Source organism: Periophthalmus magnuspinnatus, chromosome 7 (assembly GCF_009829125.3).
Source record: "Periophthalmus magnuspinnatus isolate fPerMag1 chromosome 7, fPerMag1.2.pri, whole genome shotgun sequence".
NCBI classification, from domain to species: domain Eukaryota; kingdom Metazoa; phylum Chordata; class Actinopteri; order Gobiiformes; family Gobiidae; genus Periophthalmus; species Periophthalmus magnuspinnatus.
Genome location: NC_047132.1, coordinates 11570078 through 11582661, shown reverse-complemented (window position 1 = coordinate 11582661; position 12584 = coordinate 11570078). Strand labels below are relative to the sequence as shown.

Sequence of the window (12584 nt, the reverse complement as noted above, 5' to 3'; positions counted from 1 at the left end):
GCAGGAGCCCCACAGAGGGAGGTATACTTTATGGGTCTGATCGACGTTCTGACTCAATATGACACTAAGAAGAAAGCAGCGCACGCCGCCAAAACAGTTAAACATGGGGTGAGTCTGGACTTTATCAGATGTTTGTCCCAACACACAAATATCCATCTGAACATTTAACATCAGGTCTTGTTTAAACCTTTAGTAGATTGGCTGCTCCAGTTTCCACACAAGATACAACTCAACTTTAAATCTAACGATATTGTTTATGGCAAGTTTATTTGTATCACCCAATTTGTACCCAAAGTAATTCAGTGTGCTTTACAGAATAAGAAACACATAAAAATCACAAATCAAAACATAATCATAAATAATCATCATAAAATGAACATTAAAAGAGAAGAGTGCAGAATAAAAACCTTTCAGTCAAATGCACAGCTAAACAGAACCATTTAGAGCCTGGTTTAAACATTGTCAAAGGCCTTATAACCTCATTTAAACTGCATCACTCGCAGAGAGCGAGCTGTTACACCTCTGAAGGCACCATGGACTTTTTATGTCCAAAAAAGGAGCTGAATTATCCTTTTACTTATTGTTCTGTACAGAAATTATTTTTTATTTATTTAAAGCTTCAGATCCAAAGTGTTGCTTTTCAAGTTTTAAAAATGCTTCAAACAGTCCTCATCATGACTTTAGTTCCAATCATTATCAGAACTTAATTATTGATACCGGAACATTTAATACCAGATCACATGACTGCATAAGGCTAAGGACGAGCCGCACCAGAACTGAGACGGGAAAGAGGGATTTTAGCTGTTTTGCTTTACAAAAATGGAATACAGTTCATGGAAAAGCAAAACTGGATACTTTAGCGTAATCGCAATTTAATAATCTGGTAACAAATTTTTATACACACACCTGCTCCTGTTTTTAATGTTGTATATGGACTTATATACTTGTTTGTTTTGTTTGTATTGTATTTTAAACAGGGTGCCCATGAAAAAGAAAGCCCAAGTGCTCTCATTGGTTCTCCTGTATATGTAAAGAGAGATAAATAAATATAGATCAATAAATAAATATCAATAAATAAAGATAAATATAAATACATAAAGATAAATAAAGATAAATGGATAGATAAATATATAAATAAGTTAAGATGACTAAATATTTTTTTGTTTATGTCTTATGTTTCTGTAGGCCGGTGCTGAGATCTCCACGGTGCACCCTGAACAATACGCCAAACGATTCAGAGATTTCATTTCAAATATTTTTGCCTAAAAGCTCCACAAACGCTGCCAGACTCCTGTAAACATCTGCACAATCGGACCATTCTGTGTCTAGACTCCAACTGTAGCAATGTGATATGTAAGACTTCTGATGCATTCTCTCTATTTATTTTAGATGAATATTTCTTAAAATGGTCATAAGATTTAAGCAATAACATGTATGGGACTGTTGATCAGTGTGTAGTGTTAAATTACTTTAGTCTTTCCACTGCAAAAAAAAACAAATATATGAAGTTAAACATGACTTGAATTCAAAATATGAATCTTGATTTTAGCTGTTTTGACTAGTTTAGATTAATCCATTTATTAAGTTAAAGCTGCGCTATCTAACTTTTTTTGAAAACTTGGGACATTAAACCATTAATAACATAGACTGTATATATAAATGGACATAGCTAACCTGCTAGCCTCTGCGTTCCAAATGGGAAGTGATCATGGGCACGCTTCCAGGTCCATCGACTCTCGCTCCAATTCACTTTACATTGAAAAACTGTGGACCCTCTCTCTATAACTGCTGCTGTCAGACTTGTCATTTTGGTCTTAAAACGTTCGCTTTAACCCTAATAATAATCTACATGATCTTGGGTTTTTTATTTCACCATTTTGTTTGTAAATCAAGATATGAACATTAATAACAGACAAATCAGGCACCGTCTTCCCCCGAGGTCACTCCCGCTAGTGTTAGGAACAGGTTTGATGGGTGACTTCACACTCACTTAGTCTATTTCTTTATACAGTCTATGTTTAAAAACAAGTTCTGTAGGTAAATAAATCTAAACTAGTCAAAGCTACTTAAAGTTCAAGTCAAACAGACGGATATTTTTGCAGTATAGTCTTTACAGACGTGTATAGACTTTCTCTGTGTCTTTGTCTTAGTTGTAGCTGACTAAAATCATGGAGGCAGGTCATTTCAACGTGTTTAGTGCCAAATCTGTTGCGTAATTCATTAAATTTAGTGTTTGCACATAGCGATATTTAATTCCATCTGCTAATTAAGGGAGGTAAAGGCTAAAATAAAATAACGTACTTTAGCTAGTTTTAACCATGGTGAAATGTTGTTTCCTGGTCAAAAAATCCCTGGATTTGTTTTTGTTTCATTCATACAAATTTACTGAGAATTTCGTCAAATTTTTTGGAGTTATAACATAAATTTCTGCCTTCTTAAACACGTAAAAAACAGAATTGGTTCATTTTAAAGAGTTGGCAGTGGTCCAAAGTTATTCCTCACTTACCTTATGCATTCCGAGTATCCTAATTACTCACCATGATGAGTTTATAAGCACTTTTCACAACTCTGAGAGACCAGAGTGGGGTTGTGCTCTAATGATAATGCTAACAACAAGTAGCGAGCTAAACTTGCACTTCCTGATTATCGGACAGTAAAATGCTTTAGATGCAGACAGCACACAGCAGACTTATTTTGGACCTCACGAGCTGCTTATACAAAATCTGTTCTGGGGTAAGACACTCAAATCATCCAAAAAAGAGAGAAGTTGAAACAAACCAAATCCAGGTATGATTCTGATGAGGAAAACGTTAAAATATGGTTAAAATTGCAAATGATAATGAAAAGTATAGCAAATATAAACTTTAGTTTCTTCAAATTAGTTTTATAATTAAACTGCCAACTGGAACTGGATCTATCTACTGTTTATTCAAGAAGAGATCTGGAAGAAGGGTTGGTACCAAAGTCCAGAGGGGGGCAGAACAAATGAGCATTTATAGACTGTTTTGTGCCAGTCTGGGTCCAGTCCTGGTACAGACTTGGTTTGGTCCTGGTCTAGTCCTACCTTGGTCCTGGTCTAGCCTTGCTCTGGTCCGGGTCTCGTCTGGGTCTTGTCCAGGTCTAGTCCTGATTTGGGACCATCATAATCATTCCTGTTAAACACTTAAATCCTGTTTTGTTACTGTTAAACGGTAAAAATCTATAGGAAATTGCCTATTGTAACTGAGTAAGAATTCTATGGTGTAAAACTGTAGACGTGTCTCAATAACAGTTTGAAGAGCGATGAACATAAATATAACACTACAATCCCATAAAACCTTTGAAATTAACCATATGGAAATTAAAAACACAAACTGAAATTTCACTCAGTTTGACAATACAATTCTTCACTAGTTACTTTCTATAATCAGTCATAAATATCTTACTTATTCAATTCACTTCTGCTCTGATGTTAAAGGTGCACTATGTAACTTTTCTGGTGGAGGGCTTCCCACCTGCTTGTCTCCATGGAGATGTTATTTCTCTGTCTAGAATGTTCCTCAACATGTCATTAAACATATCCATCTCACATTTATTCAGTTGCAGGTGTTTTAACTTAAAAAAAATAAAAAATAAAAATCTTTTTTAAAATGTGCATTCTTACCGTGAGCAGCGTCGCATCTCCGCAGATCTGACCTCACCACCATCTCTTCATGGTGAGTGATATTTTTAATGCCATACAGTGGAACATTTCCAAAATCAGAAAAAGGGCTATTGCCATTATCAGTGAACAAAACTGATGAACTTAAAAGTAAAGGCACACATTCAAATATGAAATAAAATAAATAAACTTGACTGAATAAAAATACAAAATGTATAGTAGGTTAATTATAGTTGAAGTGCTAAATGTTTGGGTCCAAGGCAATAACATCTCCATGGAGACACTCAACCAGAAAAATTACACTGTGCAGCTTTAAAACACTACCAAAAATAATAATAGATACCAAAACTAGTATCGAAACTAGATACTCATTTGAACATGTATCGATACTTAAAGAATGTTATAATAAACACACACTAAATACTGAACACTGCATACTACTATGCTAATACATATTTTGGGTTGAAAATTACAATTTTGTCTAAAAAAAAGCTTTTAAAACTCTAAATCGACTTTGAAAAACTTGCATTCTTTCTGTGAGCGTGTTTGCCTCAAGATGACTTTGATGCCATATTGTGGAATATTTCAAGCGAAACAATTACATTTCCATGGTGACAAGCAGGTGGCAGATCCTCTACAAGAGAAGTTGCATAGTGCAGCTTTAATTTGAGTCTATTCTTAAGTATTAAAATTTGAGTTTGAAATTTTAGTATCGTGACACTATCCCCCAGTGCAAATAAAAATAAGTTTTGTGATATTTCTGTTCATTATGGTGACAGACCTGTGTGTTGTTGGTGAGTAAGTCTTTTAGAATAAAACACTCCCTGTGGGTTAAATGAAGGCAAACTAATGTGACGAAGAGCTGTACACTGTAAAACTCTGATTGCACATGTTGTATTTTTGAAAATCAGCTTTTGGACCAAAATATATTTTACAGAGACACTAAACTGTGTGTGACTTTTATTTTGAATTTTCTCAGTCAGTATATTTCATTTTTGCCACCATATGCTTCTTTGGTCAGCATTTCATTAAATAAAACAAATATTAATTTACTATTCCTTGACTAAACCCATAGTCTCTGTAAAGAAGTGGACTAAGGGAGTGTGACGTCACCCACAGCGTGAAGCTCCAGTCAAATGAAGCTCAAAGGCTAGAGCAGCTATAGAGGCCAATTTGGATCGAAGTTGTATGTTAGGAGTTCCAACCACAAATATCACAGTATCCAACCTGTTGAAGGTAACGCCCCGGGAAGGGGCTTCAACAGCCTTGATGAGCTTCATTTGACTGGAGCTGAACGCTGTGGGTGATGTCACACTCACTTGGTCCACTTCTTTATACAGTCTATGGTTGAGCCTTACTATTTGTTTGGGATCGGCACCACAAACTTGTCATATAAATCTTAAGTCCTGTCAACTGACAACACTCATGTTGTTGGGGTTGAATAAAGGCTCCATGTTGTGAGGCGACTGTGGAAAAAAAAAATGTTTTGTTTATTTATACTGACAAAGAGCTGATTCCACCTGACAATAACAAGTCTCCATTGGCTGAACTCCAGGTCTGATTTGTTCTTTCTAGAAACTATTGCTTTGTGCTGATGGTACTTCCTGTTTCACCGGTGTAAAAATCTGCTGACAGGTTCCTACTTTAAGGGCCCCTGCACACACAAAAAGACAGGAGAGAAGGGCGGAATAGAAGAGAGGATGGGGAGGAGGAGAGAACGGGGAGCAGAGAAGGAGAAGAGGAGAGGGAAGGAAGGAGGGTAGAGGAGGAGAGGGGGAGTAAAGGAGAGAACAGGGAGCAGAGGTTCATCCTCCATGCTGGAGGGGGTAGAGAGACTAGGAGAGGGAGGGGAAAGAGGAGAGGAGAGGAGAGGAGAGAAGGGAGGGGGGGGATAAGGAGAGAGGAGATGAGGGTGAAGGGAGGGAGGAGGGTTGAGGATGAGAGGAGGGGGAGGAAGGGAGGGTAGATGAGACAAGGGTGAAGGGAGGGACACAAGTTTGCATTTCTCATCAAAAATTAGAGCCAAAACAAACCTGTTCTGTGTCCTGATACAGGAGACATGTGACTACTGGCCATTAGTTAAAGTGACATCAACCAACCACTTTCTCTTTCAGTCAGTCTCACTAACTCACTCATGCTCTCATTAGTATTGTAGTTCTTGTATATTGTGTTGCCACAACACAGAACCACTAACCTAAAGACACTAGAGCGACTGCTGCCCCCCTGTGGCACCTGGGATTCCCTGCGGTCTCCCATCCCAGTGACCAGGCCCTGCCCTGCTTAGCTTCAGAGACCAGGCGAGATCAGCCTTTGACATGATGGTTGCATGTGGTAAATACACCGGCTGATTCCCTTTCGTTGTTTCCCATTCACCTTCAGTGTACTTCAACAGTGGAGACAAGGGCGAGTGAGGTGTCTTGCTCAATGACACAACAACAGTTTGCTCTGGTCTCAGTAATCCCATGTTACTCTGCAGGACTAACTGTGTGATTGAATTTTGCATGAGTTTAGTTCCCTTATAATAAATGTGTTGTTAAAAGTCACAGTGTCTCTCCTCTTTCTCTCATTTTTTTCACTCTCTCGCTCTTTCTCTATCTCTGTCCCTCTCTTCCCCTTCCTCCCTCTCTCTCTCTCTCTGAGGATGTCCTGTCATTACTCTGTGTTGTTTCTCTTTGGGAGGACTCTTTCACTCAGATCCTCGGTTGGAAAAGGCTCCTCTCTGATCGTCTGCTGCTTCTGTCAGAGCTCGAACTTCGGCTTCACCAGTGCCTCAGACACAAGGTGAGTCTGTCCCAGGTAAAACTGACAGGTGCAGTCCACAGGTGCAGGTGCTGGTAGGGAGGATGTGGGTAACTTTGTGGGAACTAGGTACTAAACAAGGTCAAAACCCAGGACTAAACCAAGATTCAACTAGACGTAAAACAGAGGAACCAGGGACTAAACCAGGTCCACAACCAAAGATTAAACCAGGACTAAACTAGGATGAAACAAAGACTAAACCCAGGCATTGAAGCAGTACTAGACCAGGACTAGCTAGGTGAAAATCAGGATGAAGCCAGTAACTAAACCAGCACTAAAACAGTACTTGACTACTTGATTAAAAAAAAAATATATATATATACATATATATATTCACATTCATATATATATATATATATATATATATATATATATTTTATATATATATTATATATATTATATATATATTATATATTTTATATATATATATATATATATATATATATATATATATGAATGTGAATATATATTCACCTCTCTGCTCATACGCATCACAAACTGTTGAATGAAGCAGGCTACATTTTCTCCCAGTGGAGTGACCGGACTCCTGTTGCCCCCTGGGGCTCATCGGGCAGGGCACAGGCGATGCTCCGAGCCACAAACACATGGAGGAGTCTCAGTGTGACCTTTATCCATACTCTGCTCAGATTAGCTTCTCTACTGTTCGAAATGTGGGCCCTTTGCACATTCACCGTTCACACATGTGCTCATTGTGGATAACTTCAGCCCCTTGTTATGGGGCCTAAGGCACCCTGTGCACTGGGCAGCCCCAGTTTTACGCACCGATTATAATGTAACCTAATCTCTGTACGTCCATTTTACATAGTTTTTTTAATTTCAGCTTTTAACTCAAATAAGCTCCATTCTTTTGTATTGTGGTTGTGGTGGTGAGCCCCTCAAAGCCCCTAAATCTGGATAAAGAAACATCTTTACTTTGACTATGACTTTATTCTCGTACAATTACGACTTAAAGGTTGAAATGTTACGACTTTGTTCTTGTAGTGCCGCATAATTTATATTTTTAAAGTGATCTTTATACTCTGCCGTACCTTTCCTGTCCTGTCACTTTAGTATCGATACCTGCTCTAATGAGTATGTAATTTTGATACTAGTTTTAGGGTGACTACTTTGAGAAATTTAAATCTAAAAGATTTAAATGATTTATTTTGATTTAATATTTCTTATTAAAAACAAAAAAACACTGAATGAGAATTTGTGTCCAAACCTTTGACCAGTAGTGTATGTTTTTGACCAGTTCATACTTGATCTAGTTTCATTCAGTAGTTTTATGCTGTGTTCATGTGCATGTCAGGTGCTTTGGATGGGAGATTTCTTTGAGGTCAGTGCTTGTTCACTCGACCTGCATGACCTCTGACCTCTGACCTGTGATAACACATTCTGTATCTGTGACATTTGGACACACACTGTTGCTTACAGCAGTTATCCCCAAACTTAATGTTCACTAAAATGTCTTTCAATCCATCTTGTTTGTTGTAAACTTTATTTTGATCAAACTCCTGGCTGTCACAGCTCGGGACGTTTGTGCTGCCTCCAGAACTCACATTTCTCTGACTTGAGCAAACAACTTGATGCAGTACAGATACCGGAGCAAAAAAAAATCTAAATAATACAATAAATGAAAAAAAAGGCAAATAATCATCATGAAATTAACATTAAAGGAGAAAAGTACAGAATAAAAACCTTTCAGTCGTATGCACAGCTAAACAGAACTGTTTAGAGCCTGGATTTAAACATTGTTAAAGTAGAGGCCTGTCTCACATTTTCAGGAAGACTGTTCCAGGTTTTAGCTGCATAAAACTGAAATGCTGATTCCCCATGTTGGTCCCTGAAGTCCTCAGAGTGTGAGATGGTTCATATGGCACTAACATGTACTTTGGTGCTGGTCCACGCAGAGACTTGTTCACAAGCAGAGCTGCTTTAAAGTCTATTCTCTGAGCCACAGCAGCCAGTGCAGAGACCTGAGCCCAGGACACGTGTGAAGTACTTCCTGGTTCTAGTCAGGACTGAGCAGCAGTGTTCTGGATGTACTGCAGTTGTCTTAACGCTCGCGTGTAGAGGCCAGTGAGCAGGACGTTACAGTAGTCTAACCTACTGGAGACAAATGCATGGATAAGTCTCTCCAAGTCTGGTTTTGACTGTATACATTTATTTTTACAATGTTTTTAGATGGTAAAAAGCTGCAGATGTTATTGATTTGATGTGACTGTTAAAGTTCAAGTCTGAGTCCATTGTTACCCCTAGATTTCTATCCTGATTTGAAGGTTTTAGAGAGAGAGACTGGAGGTGACTGCTGACACTTTCTCTATGTTTCTGTGGGCCAAAGGTGATGACTTTACTCTTGTCTGACTTTAGCTGGAGAAAGTTGTTTTGCATCCACACACTGATCTGTTGGATGCAGTGGCAGAGTGAATCCACTGGTCCATATTCACCTGCTGCAGTGAGACATAGATCTGAATGTCATCTGCATAGTTGTGGAAAGACACATTATTGTTGCGTATTAACTGTCCTAACAGCAGCATGTAGAGATTAAACAGCAGGGGTCCCAGGATTGACCCCTGGGGCACCCCACATGTAAGCGACATTTTATCTGAGACACATTTTCCAATTTCTACAAAGTACTCTCTGTTTTCTAGTTAGGACTGGAGCCAGTTTAGTGCCATACCAGAGATGCCCTCCCAGTCCTCTAGTCTCTGACACTGTGGATCATGGGATCCTCTTACAAAGGCAGCACTCAGATCTAACAGGATCAAGACTGAGACTTTGCCTGCATCAGTGTTCAGGTTGATGTCATTTGTCACCTTGATAAGAGCAGTCTCAGTGCTGTGGTGGAGTCTAAATCCTGACTGGAAAACATCAAAGGAGTTGTTCAAAAATACACAGAAATGATCAGACAGAGCAACGTCCACCACATTGACATTTGAAATATTTACTCCTTTTGTAATGAGCAGGTCCAGAGTGTGCCCTCTGTTGTGGGTGGGCTCGCTGACATGCTGGGTCAGACCAAAGGTTTCAAGGACAGAATGGAGCTCTTTAGTGTTTCTGTCAAACACATTATCCACATGTACATTAAAATCACCTGTAATGACTAAACCATCAAAGTCTGTGCATACAACTGAAAGCATCTCAGTAAAATCATCAATAAAACTCAGTCATATACAAACCTCCGCAGCACTGTCTAAGTAGAGTATGGTGATTGTTTTAGCTCCATTTTAAAGGAAACATACTCAAAAGTAAAAAAAACAACAACAAAAAAAACAAAAAACAAATGACAACCTGTGAGTAGCTAAATTATCTTTAAAAACTGCACACACACCTGCACCCTTTTCTTGGCTCGTGTTTCAGAATCAGATTTGACTAGAATTGCATTACCTGTGTTTTTGTAAAGGTCTGATGAGGCTTTCTAGAAGGTTGTGAAAGGTGGGGAGGAAAAGGAGAGTGTGTAGCAAAGGGGACCCAGGGCTGGTCCGTGGGCAGGGGAGGTGAAGGGTGTTCTGCTGGGACTGAAACCTCTGCTGGGGCTGTCACAGATAAGTCCAAAGCCTGTGACAAGGACCCAGAGGAAAGTGATGCTGGTGATGAATCCTTCATGAGGATGAATGTCTTAACCTCCACTTTATCAAGCTCTTCGAATAATTTAGTGAAATCCCTTTTCAAGATTTCAGTCTGTTCCATTCAGCTGTTAACTCCTCGGTGTTTGACAAAACTTTTGGCAGGCTATACTTTGGCATAGCTAACCTGCTAGCCGCCGCGTTACAAATAGGAAGTGATCATGGGCTGTGCTTCCAGCTCCACTGACTCTGGTTCCAATTCACTTTACACTGAAAAACTGTTGTCCCTCTTTCTGTATCTGCTGCTGTCTGGCTTGTCATTTTGGTCTCAAAATGTTCATATTGACCCGTTGTATGTGATCCTGATATTTTTATTTCACTATTGTGTCTGTAACTGTAGATATGAACATTGATAAAAGACAAATCAGCTGCCTTCTTTCCCCTGAGGTCAGGAAGGTCAACAGGTTTGATTGACAGCGTTGCTAAGCACCCACCAGTGGCCCGGGTGAGAAGGGACGTTATCCTCAACAGCTTCGCTCCAGATTGGCTCTATAGTTGCTATGATACTTGTGGCTGTAATTCCAAATTTGGAACTTGGCTCCAAATTTGCCCTGTAACCGCTAACCTCAATAAGCTTCATTTGACTGGAACAAGACGCTAAGGGTCATGTCACACTCACTTAGTCCACTTCTTTATACAGTCTATGGTGCACACTCAACCTGTTAGACATGTTATAGATGTAAGCGCCATGTTTGTCTCTGTTTTAAATGTAATGATTGTTTAAACCTAATATGGAATCAGCTTAAATTTTAGTCTCATTTTGAACATTCTGTGGTTACCCTTTGCACATTTTTAGTTAAAATTGGATGTGCTATGAAAATGGGGCAAACATTTTTAGGAGAGCTATGGAGCATTGGCCATTCTAGGGGAGACTAGTGCCTCCTCAAGCCCCCTCCCCAGCACCGCCCGTTTACAGTTTATTCGGCTGACACCACATGAAAGTGACATAAGTATCATTTAGCTTCTGTATATTGATTTTGTCGACACTAATGCAGTTTTTAATATTTCTTTTCTCAGCACCATGGAGTCCCACGAGCATAACCACTCTCTGGACTTCTACAACGGAACGCCCTGGTTCATTTATGAGTGCACCATAGAACTGGACACAGACTACCGCCGGATCGCCCTCTTCCTCCTCTATCTCTTCATTTTCATTGCTGGCCTCTTGGAGAACCTGCTCGTGCTGTGGGTCAACTGGCGCAGACGTCACTCTGCTAACGGCGTGCTATTCTGCCTGCTAAACGTTAGCATGTCTGACATGATGGTTATCTCCATTCTACCTTTCTACATACTGGAAATTACTATCAACCATGTCTGGCTTTGGGGCCGATTCCTCTGCAAAGTCACTAATCTCATCTACTCAGTCAATTTATACAGTAGCACGTTTTTCCTTGCGCTAATGACGCTAGAACGTTACTTGACGCTAACCAAGCCAACATTCCCTGCGCTGTTCCCAGTTACCGGACGACGCCGTTGGTGGCTTTGTGCTGTGGTCTGGTTGTTTTCCTTGTTCCTTGCACTCTTGGAGAACGTACACGTAGACCTCCTGGAATGGGATGAGCCGGGATGCTACATGTATCCAGAACACAACTTTGCTGAGTGGTTTATTAGTATGACTATAATTTCTTTAATTTTTCAGTTTTTCATTCCCGGAGCGGTCATCATCACATGTAACTATCTCCTCGCCAAGGCAGTACGCAATGCTCCTGAAGTCCAGGAAAAGAGAGACGTGTGGCTGGTGCACGTGTACTCTTTGGTTTTTGTCCTGTGTTGGTTCCCCTTTCATCTGATCTTGTTTTTACTGTTGATCGATGACATAAACCCATTCATCTTCAGCTGTAACACTGTAGAAGTCATGTACTTCATGTACAGCATCGTCCAGTGCTTTTCTCTATTCCATTGTGTGGCCAATCCGATCCTCTACAACTTTCTGAGCAAGAGTTTCCGCAGTAACCTCATCACCAGAGTGGTGAGTTACATCCCGAAAGACTGGAATATGGAAGCGCAGGTGGGAACTGCGCCAACGCAGCCCAACGGAGCAGGAGGTACGGAGGGAGGACGGAAGCAGCGCAAGATCAGCGATGCCAGCACCAGCCAGTCCGACGTGGCCTCATAAATGTGTTGATATATTTTGATGTCATCAACATTCTCTGGGAGGTGATGCTAATTGAAAGCACTGCTCTGTCTGAAGTTACTCAAGTTAGACTTTAATCTGAGCTCTGTTTTAGCATAATTCGACTCTAAAGAACTGACATAGCTGGAACTACAACAGTTGAGCTGCTTTGTGCTGTTAAATAAGTCCCTCTCAAATTAAATTTCAGACACAAGCTAGCTAACATTAGCCAAACGTTTTTCAGTTAGTCACACTCAACTTTTTGTTGAAAATCAAACTCCTAAACAGAACCACGAACGCTCGTATTAATCACAGCCTCTGGAAAATGCTGTTTAAACCCATTTTGTATTTTTTTCTTGAGTTTTCAGATGATCTTTGGTAGCGTTTGCTAATGTGTGCATTG

General features: G+C 39.8%; 2 protein-coding genes across 2 annotated transcripts in view; both read left to right on the top strand.

The window, feature by feature from the left end:
* The window catches only part of pip4k2ca (phosphatidylinositol-5-phosphate 4-kinase, type II, gamma a), a 34373-nt gene extending 32080 nt beyond the window's left edge, over positions 1 to 2293 (top strand). Inside the window, exons 9-10 of the mRNA XM_033970187.2 lie at positions 5 to 108; positions 1186 to 2293. Coding sequence (XP_033826078.1) covers positions 5 to 108; positions 1186 to 1266 — 185 coding nt within the window. The 3' untranslated portion in view covers positions 1267 to 2293. The remainder of the gene's footprint in view (positions 1 to 4; positions 109 to 1185) is intronic.
* A 4061-nt stretch (positions 2294 to 6354) lies between these two features.
* LOC117373806 (G-protein coupled receptor 182-like) lies at positions 6355 to 12184 on the top strand. The gene is made up of 2 exons (XM_033969911.2): positions 6355 to 6421; positions 11086 to 12184. The coding sequence occupies exon 2, from the start codon at positions 11090 to 11092 to the stop codon at positions 12182 to 12184; it is 1095 nt and encodes a 364-aa protein (XP_033825802.1). The 5' UTR covers positions 6355 to 6421; positions 11086 to 11089.
* The last annotated feature ends 400 nt before the right edge of the window (positions 12185 to 12584 follow it).